The sequence below is a fragment of the Crocodylus porosus genome, unplaced genomic scaffold, assembly GCF_001723895.1.
Source record: "Crocodylus porosus isolate Cpor-Errol unplaced genomic scaffold, CroPor_comp1, whole genome shotgun sequence".
Lineage (NCBI taxonomy): Eukaryota > Metazoa > Chordata > Crocodylia > Crocodylidae > Crocodylus > Crocodylus porosus.
Window position 1 is genome coordinate 6,602,739 of NW_017728937.1, and position 9,300 is coordinate 6,612,038.

At 50.2% G+C, this 9,300-nt stretch overlaps 1 protein-coding gene across 3 annotated transcripts in view; it reads left to right on the plus strand.

Annotated features, from left to right (window-relative positions):
* Positions 1-175: 175 nt before the first annotated feature.
* Positions 176-9,300, plus strand: part of FNBP4 (formin binding protein 4) — a 26,294-nt gene continuing 17,169 nt past the window's right edge. For 2 of the 3 annotated variants that reach the window (XM_019547379.1, XM_019547377.1), the window contains exons 1-6: positions 176-609; positions 3,314-3,450; positions 3,792-3,984; positions 5,381-5,528; positions 5,638-5,758; positions 8,063-8,398. In XM_019547379.1, the coding sequence (XP_019402924.1) occupies positions 570-609; positions 3,314-3,450; positions 3,792-3,984; positions 5,381-5,528; positions 5,638-5,758; positions 8,063-8,398 (975 nt within the window). In that variant the 5' untranslated portion in view covers positions 176-569. The remainder of the gene's footprint in view (positions 610-3,313; positions 3,451-3,791; positions 3,985-5,380; positions 5,529-5,637; positions 5,759-8,062; positions 8,399-9,300) is intronic. The other variant, XM_019547376.1, reaches the window with a different exon arrangement.

Sequence of the window (9,300 nt, forward strand, 5' to 3'; positions counted from 1 at the left end):
CCCTCCCCCCTCCCCTTCCATCACACCAGATTTACCAGCTAGAGGCAACTTTCCACACTGCTGTCTGTGCTCCTTGCTGCCTGAGAGCTGTGCTGCGCCTACATGCATCACGGGCATTTATCTGCCAAACTGTCAGCCTCATCAGGCTGATATCTGATACCACCAGTTTTCTTTATATTGTTACTAATCCAATATCAGACCAATGTATCGGTGCACCTCTATGACTAAGCAATATGGTGCACGGGGAGCTGCCTGAATGAAACAGTGATGGTGCCAGGAGCAACAGCGGGGGCAACAAAGGTTGCAATCTGTTCCCTAAAAGAAATTGGCTATTTTATTGCGTCTTGGCTTAAGCAGATCCCAGAGAAACCTTTTTCTATTTATGAAGGAAAACCTTCCCCATAATTCTCTGCCTCCAGGTTGCACGTGTCACTACTGGTTACTGCCACTGGGCTTAGTTTTACCCTGTCTTCCTCTGCAGCTGAAATGAGTTTTGTTTTCCTTTCCTTAATCCAGATGAGCCAGAGGTAGTTGGGGAAGGTCCCAAAACTGCTCCAAACCCGCCACAAATGACTGTGCAAGCTGGACCTGCGGCTGTCAGGCCAACAGGTAGGACATGTCTCCTCCCTGGGTTCTGTTTTGATCTGTGGTTAGTGAGCCAACTTTTGGGGTCAGCTCAGGTCTGTGGTGCTGGGCATGCTGTTCACAGTGCTTTCACCACCATATGTTGATGTTCTTTGAGGCTTATGGGTTGGAGGTCTCTTAAAGGGATGGCTCTTTGTGTTTTGCCTAAGGAATATCAGGGCCGTCAGATCTTACTTTCCATTTTTTGTGCTGGAGGACCTCCCAGCTGGCTCGGTGGACTGTGAGCTCCCTCATCTCTAAGTGATGCTCAGTAGACATTAAATTATTTGAAACTATTTCTTCTAATTTTGTTGTGTTTCTCTTAACTTGGGCTCAAAAGAGCCTGAATAAAAAACAGTCCTTATCTCAGTAAAACTTCACTGCTTTCACAAACCTTCAGTTGTCCATGGACTCTTTCTAGAAAAACAGGGCAGACAGGAATCGTCTTCCTGATGTAGAAAGTAAAGAGGAGAAAGCTTATGTCTGAGACCCAGCAACCTTCAACCAGTTAAATGTAATGTATGTTAATTAGTTAAATGAGTAAAATGCTTAAAAATATGAGGTAGAGAATTGTCATCTTTGAGCTATCAATCTCCAAAGCAGGTGTGACCAATCCTTCATTTGTATGACACACAAATGTGGTCTGCTGAATATTTAGATTCTGCACCACCTCAGCTTCCGTTCAGAATAGTTGGATTCTGGCTTCCATGTTATAAAGTTCACTTCTGTTTGCATCTTGCTTCAAATGAGACCATAAGCTCTTTGATGCTGGGACCCAGCTATTGGTGTGTCTGGTCAGTGCCCATTGCAAGAAGGCCCCAGACTTATCCTGTAATGCAAGCCATATAATAATCATCTCAGAGAAATGAGCTGATGCTTAGTACTGTTCCTGTATTGGTGGAATTATTGCCTCATTCTTCTACTACAGAAAGGATGTAGACATATTGGGGAGAGTCCAGTGGAGGGCAACAAAAATGGGTAGAGGTCTGGGGAACATCATTTAAGAAGAGAGGCTGAGGGAACTGGTCTTATTTAGCCTAGAGAAGAGAAAACTGAGTGGCAATTTAATAACAGCTGTCAACCACCTGAGGGTGGTTCCAAAGACGATGGAGCTAGTGTTCTTAGTGGTGGCAGTTGACAGAACAAGGAGCAGTGGCCTCCAAGTTGCAGTAAGGGAAGTTTAGGTTAGCTGTTAGGGGAAACTTTTTCGCTAGGAGGATAGTAAAGCACTGGAACAGGTTACCCAGAGCAGTTGTGGACTCTCCATTCTTGGAGGTTTTTAAGACCCCACTAAACGAAGCCTTGGCTGGGATGATATAATTGGGGCTTGCCCCACTTTGAATAGGGGTTGAACTACATGACCTCCTGATGTCCCTTTCGACTAAGTGTGCGGCAATAAAGATTTTCTTGGCCAGTACTGATGGCCAATTATTAACCAGCCATATTGGCCAATACCGATCCAGTAGTGAATTTACAGGATTGCAGCCCAGAAGCTTGGAGAACAGCTTTCTGCCAGTAAGTCGGCGGGGGTGGGGGAATGATTCCCCCTTGGTGAGGGAGGGATTGGGGAAGGAGCAGGTATTGCTCACCCAAGGTGGTGAATGCAACTCTGGGAGCAGGATGGAGCCATGGGCAGCTTGCTGGGGGCGGTGGGGGAGGACATGGGGGCATGTGCCCCCCTGGATTTGTGCATGGGGTGAGGGTGGGCTGCCTGCTGCAGGCTCAGGGCCAGGGGTTGTGCCAACCCCTTCACAGTGGGGGAGCTGAGGTAGGTGGGGGCGAGGCAGATGGTGGTGCCCCCAGCCCAGCGCTGCCCCTTTCCTCCCCCCCACTGCTGGGAAGAGGCTGGCGCAGCCCCAAGCCTAAGCCTGCAGTCCACCCTGCACACACATCCAATAGGGGGCACATGCCCCCCATGCCTTCCCTGGATGTGCGCACAGCAGTGGAGAGCCTCCCTACCCTCCTGTGTCCCCTTAGACAAGCTGCCAGTGGCTGTATCCCACTCCCAGAGTCTCATTTGCTGCCCTGGCTGAGCAGCCCCTGCCCCACTCCCTCCCTTCCCATGCCCCTTCCCTCCTCCGTGACCATTCCTCCCTCTCATCCCATCTTACTGGCAGTAGGCTGCTCTCCAAGCCACTGAGCTACATTCCGAGCTGTGTTCCTGGCTGCATGCACGTTGCGGCTGAACTCATGCACGCAGCATTTATCAGTGACATTATCAACTACACTGACCAAAAAAAAGCCAATTGCCAATAACATTAATTTTCCTTTTATTGGTGCCGATACAATATGCCACCAATATATCAGCATACCTCTACTTCCAACCCTAATTTTCTATGATTCTCTGTACACAGTGGGAAGAATGGGAGCTAATGAGAGGGCTGAAGGTTGGAGGAAAAGTGTGATTGCCTTTGAGGTGTATTTGGGGGAGTGTTTGGCCCTAGTTGCCTAAAACCTGAGTTCAGTGCTGTCCATTGCTAAACAACTCTTAATCTGAGGGGCCTGGGTTTCAAGTCTCTCTTCTAGATGGAAGACATTCTCAGGGTGGTTGAGTGTATCTTCTGTGAACTTGTTGCATTTTACAAATTGCATGTGAGATTCTTTAATTCCCCTATGCTTGTATATGTGACTGTAACTTGGGCTGTCATAGGCAGAAAGAACCTGTCATGGTTAACCCTTCTCTGCTTAGGTGGCTTATGTTTGCTTGGTGCATATGCTGACAGCGATGATGAAGAAGGTGAGGCGTCTGAGAAGTCAGTGCGCTCTGCAGATGCAAATGGAAATAATTCAGCAGACATTGACAGCACACTGGCTAACTTCCTGGCGGTTAGTAAGACTTGTATCTATCTTCTTCAGGTACATCTGGGGGATGAGAGGGGAGCTGGCTACAACCAGATGCATTATGCAGCTTTGGATAAGGGAGCTTCCAACACTATGACAAGCTTAAGCTTTTGCAAGAGGAAATGTGCCTGGTTGTGATGTTGCTGGAGTTGGGGAGGGAGGGAGGGCGGTCGTTCAGGGCTCCTGGGAGGAAAGTCTGAGAGAACCTAGCAGGGGTTGCCATTTCATCTGTGTGTAGATAAGTCTATTAACTGTCCCATTGTCCAGATCAGCTGATCTTCTCATCTGGAGTTTCAATTAATTTGTGAACATTTGTGTTTTTAAAGGAGATTGATGCCATTACAGCTCCTCCCCAGCCAGCCAAATCCACCACCACTGCCACTTCTGCTCCACCTCCAACCCCTCCCCGCCCAGAGCCCAAGGAATCTGCCTCAGGTCATTCCTCCACAACAGCAAATGGGGCAGCCTCTGCCCAGACGGTGGAGTGGCAATATGATACCCAGTGTTCACTGGCTGGAGGTGAGTGTTCTCACTTAGATCCTATGCCATAAGTTGCTTCTGTGTGCCCAGAGCAATTGTTTAGGGGGTAGGGACTGAGACACTCCTGTGTCAGGTTGTGCATTTATTCCTTGGTTGTTCTGTTGGGTGGAAACAGGCCACGTCTCTCCAGCTGTGGTGTTAGAGGATGAATACGGTTTTGTAGTCCAGACGTGTAATGGACCCCATGTAATTGGTTGGAATGCCAAAAACACCCCAATCCTGACCCACACCTGAACATGACATGCCAGGGACAGACTTGCAGTGGAACCACGAGGGGCCCAGTCTGCCTTGCTGACAGCAGCTGCATGTGCACCTCCAGGCAGATAATGGAGGAGGGGCTAGGGTTGCACTGCCCCAGCCCCTTCCCTACCCCATGCCCCAAGGCATATGTGCAGTTGCTACACAGCTCTGGAGCCCAGCACAGCTGTTTGCAGCCTGCCAACCGTCTGCTACAGCTGCCCAGAGCCCAGACTGGCTGTGACAGGCATCTGAAAGGCTGCAAACAGCTTCACTGGGCTCCAAAGACCTGGCATCAGCTCTCTGCCAGTGGCGCATGCACATGTGCCTCCAGGCAGATGGTGGGGGAGGGGCCTAGGGCAGCACAACCCCAGTCCACCTCGCCCTTCCTACTGTCTACCCAGTGGTGTACATGTACCTGTTGCCAGCTTGGAACCTGGCCATGGGCTCTGGAGCCTGCAGCTGTTTGCAGTCTCCCACCTGTGTATCACAGCTGGTCTGGGCTCTGGATAGCTGTAGCAGGCAGCCAGCAAGCTGCAAACAGCTCCACTGGGGTTTGTGATGGTGGCAGTGACTGCATGCCTGCTTCCACATGCCTCCAGGTGGATGATGGAAGAAAAGTGAAGGTTGTGTTACCCCAGGCCCCTCCCCCACCATCTGTTCAGCACCATGCCTGCAGCTGCCATTTCCATGGAGCCCAACCTGTGCTCCAGAGCCTGGTGCAGCTGTTTGCAGCTTCCCAGCTGCAGCTGGCTTAGCCTCTGGGCAGCTGCTGCCAGCCATGAAGCCTGGGCTGCTTGCAGCAGGGCTTGCAGCCTCTCAGCTACCTGCTGCAAGAAACCTGGGCTCTGTGGCCCACAGCAGCTACCCAGAGTCCAGGCTGGCATGGCATGCCAAGCAAAATAGCATCACGTGCCATGCACGGATGCTGGGAGTTGCTGACCACTGGCCTGCTCACGTGTGTCTTCAAAAGGGTGTTGAAGGCAGCTGAGCAGTGGGAGCTTTGGGAGGGGCTTCAGAGGTGGGGTATAACTCAGAGTCCTCTTCACAAGGCATGAAGACAAGGTCTTGGCAGCCAGTGCAGGCACACAGGCCTTGGGTACCTGGTTCACTTAAACCCTTTTGCTTTTTCTTTCAGTGGGAGTGGAGATGGGAGACTGGCAGGAAGTCTGGGATGACAACACAGGTTGCTATTATTACTGGAACACTCAGACTAATGAGGTGACCTGGGAACTGCCCCAGTACCTTGCGACGCAGGTCCAGGGTCTTCAGCATTATCAGCCCAGGTGAGAACTATAGCAGGTCTGGAGCCAGCTGTCTCTGTAACCCAGAACAGACTGGAGGATTGTGATGCTGTTGCTAAACATTCACTGTGTGTGTGCTTTCTTTCCCTAGCACTGTGGCAGGTGCCAATGGGAGTTTCTTGGTAGCTGCAGATGTTTACCCTCAGGAAAAGGGTGCTGCTGTTGGCAGTGCTAATCGTGGGACCATCCTTCCCAAGCGAGAGGTGAAAAAGGTCAGTAGAAGCTGGTTGAAGTTAGTCATTCCTTTTGGGGCTGATTGAGGACAGCTCATTGAAAACCTGTTCAGCTGCTATGACTGCTTACCACCTTGTGCAGTATATGGCATCCTGGCATCCAAGTGTTCAAAAAATTTGTGATGCAGTGAACATGGCAGCCATGAACCAGGGAGCCCAGAGCTGTCACAAATAGCTGCTTAACTAGTGCAGTTGGAAATCCCTGGGACCTCAGTTTCTGAGATCTTCCTTTTGGGGAAGACTCTATCCTGGAAGCTTGATAGTTGCAAGAAGGGTTGTTCCCTCATGCTATAGACTCCCAGTCTGGTTTGTCCACCTGTTTCTTGCAGATGAATGTTTGCATAAATGCCAACCCTAAATACTCTGCCTGGGCATCTCTGGTTCTTGCTTTATCAGAAGTGTCTGCAGGGGGAGGAGGGAAGGGTTCTTTGAACAAAAATGAAATGTAGGTTCCCCGGGGGGGCTTTTTGTACTCTCTGGGGTAGAGATTTGATCATTATATGCTGCCACGTTGTCAGTATTTTCAAGGCAAACAGTTACCTCTTCTGTTTGGGCTGCTCAGCTCTGTCTGTATGGGAAGTGTAGGTAGAGTTGGGAAGTGGCAGCATGGTCTGCAGTCTTTTTAGCATAGGAAAGAGAGACTCCTTTATAAGAATTGTCTCTTAGGTGCCTGGGAGCCATATGTGGCCTGGCTCAGTGCAGAGAGGGTGTGTTTATATGAGCCATTGAGGGGCAGCAATAAACTGCAGAGCTTATTGCTTATTGCTCTGCAGTTTATTGCTCCTGGGTGCACAGTTTACCTGTGCACCTGGAGTGAAGCACACGGAGCTGAGTTGCAACAGCCTCAGCTGGTGGTGAGGTCAGCTTGCCAGCCGAGAGCTGCTTTGACTGGGCTCATTGTGCTGTGGAGGGGCTAGCTGGGGCTTGAGAATGCTTCAGCATGGGACTAGTCAGTAGACAGCACCTTCACTGAAGTACTCTCATGCCCCAGCCAGCCAGCTCAGTATCTATATGTGCGCTACTGCACACAAAAACGCCACAGCAGGGTAGGACTTGTAAATACTGCTGTGAAGTTCATTAGTTTGCACTCCCTAATGGGGGTGCATGTGTAAATGCAGAGACGTATATTGTGCAGTTAATCATTCAGCTCTGCAGTAGACATCTTGTGTAGATGTGCCCAGAGTGGGGAAGACTAGGCCAGCTTGAGAGTTCAGTTTGGAGCTGGAACCACAGGATTTGTCCTGTTTGTTTGGAGTGGGATTCTCTTGTCCCATCCACAATAATGTCCAGGAGAACCTGCCTCAAATGCAGACACAAGGAACCCTGCAAGGAGGAGATGGGGGCCAGCCTGCTCTTAGTCTAAGCTTCCTCTAAGCTCCAGCTAACTAGAAACTGCCTTCATACATACCTGGTCTTAACGTTGTGGAGCACTTGGCTTTGATAATATTTAGTTGAAGTTATTTCCAGAGACTAGCAGATCATCCTTGTTAGATCTGTTTGAAATCTACCTCTAGGCTTACTGACTTGCTTGTGTCTGTGAAGTGCCCCCACCTTTACTCTCTCTCCTTGCCCATTGTTTTGAATGTTTCTGTGCAATGCAGTGGAGGGAGTGGGGGGGTTAGTTAGGGGCCAGGATTGCCACCTTAATGTGAGTTCAGGGAGGGGCAGTGTGGAATGTTCAGTGTCGTATGTACTAGGGCAGAAAACACTGATCTTTGGAAGATCAGATGTGGTGTCTACACCTGGAATCCGATGCTCAGGTCTGTCACCTGCATTTGGGAAAGAAAAAAGGGGGACTTCAGACTGGTGGCAAAATGGGTTAGAAAGACCTCTATATATTATCCCTTTTATCTAGATAACCTAACCTGGAAAATTCCTATTGAACAGGGTAAAAGTGTGGGAACAGACTTTCCTCCACCCCATCTCTGGTGGAAAGCTAGAGGGACATTTTCTCTTGGGCTGGTCACTCTAAGTGCCACTACAGTGTTCTTGTACCTTACTCTGAATGATCTTGTGCTGACTGGTGTCAGAGTTGAGGTACTTGACTGAGTGAACGCCTGCTATTGGCAGTTTGTATGAAACCTGCTAATATCTTGTTGAAAAATAAGCCGGTGTTTTAGGGATCTCCCCAAGATAAATGTCTCATTCCTTCCCTACACCTTCCCACCATCAGCTTGGGCTGTGACTGACTGCTCTGGTTCTGTCAGAGTGCACTTTGGGCACTCTGTTCATAGCAGTCCTTTGAATGGAAGAGAGCCCATGACTCATCTGTGTATCCTGTAGGAGGTGAATGAAGGTGTCCAAGCCCTTTCCAACAGTGAAGAGGAGAAGAAGGGAGTGGCAGCATCTCTGCTGGCTCCACTCTTGCCTGATGTTGTAAAGGAGGAAGAGGAGCGGTGGAGGAGGAAAGTGATCTGTAAGGAAGAAGTAGAACCAACTCCAGAAGAGGACACGACAGCCCAGGGAGCAACAGTTGCTGCTGAAGAGCAGGAACCTTGCAGGGGTCCTCTGGAAGACCCATCACAGGAGGATTTGTGCAGTGTAGTGCAATCAGGCGAGAGTGGTGAGGAGGAGGAGCAGGACACGCTTGAGTTGGAGATGGTGCTGGAGAGGAAGAAGGTGAGTGAGGGCCACTTTCCTGGTGGGAGCAAAACCACAGTTGGAGGGAGGCCCACAGCTCTTGGGGTAACCCATTAAGCAGAAACAATGTAGGAAAAAAGATAGAAGGTTGCGAAACAGTCCTGTCTCATTCTCTGTCTGTTCCTGGACCCAAGTTGATTCTTGGTGCCTTTGAAGCAGGGAGTAGGTCTTACTGCCCTACGCACTCAGGAGGTGGGAGTCATAGAAGTAGGGTTGGAAGGGACCTTGTAGATATTCAAGTCCAACCCCCTGCCTGGGCAGGAGAAAAAACTGGGCTCAAATGATCCCAGCCATGTAGGCATCAAGCCTCCTCTTAGAGATCCCCAGGGTAGGAGCCAGCATCACTTCCCTTGGAAGTTGGTTCCAGATCCTAGCCGCCCTAACTGAAGTAGTTCTTACAGATGTCTAATCTAAACCTACTATCCAACAACTTCAGGCCGTTATTCCTTGTTATGCCAGGGGGCGCTAGGGGAAACAAGGTCTCTCCAAAACCCTTCTGGTCCCCCCTAGTGAGTTTATAGATGGTCACGAGGTCCCCCCTCAGCCTTGGCTTGTGAAGGCTGAACAGGTTCAGGTCCCACAGTCTCTCATTATAGGGTCTGCCCTGTTGTCCCTGGATCATGCGGGTGGCCCTCCTCTGGACCCTCTCAATGTTGTCCACATCCATCCTGAAGTGGGGCGCACAGAACTGGACACAGTACTCCAGCTGTGTGGCGTGACCAATGTTGCATAGAGGGGGAGGATCGCCTCTTTGGCCCTACTTGAGATGCACCTGTGGATGCACGACAAGGTCCGGTTAGCCTTGCCAACCGTGACCTCACATTGTCGGCCCATGTTCATCTTGGAGTCAATAATGACTCCAAGATCCCTTTCTGCCTCTG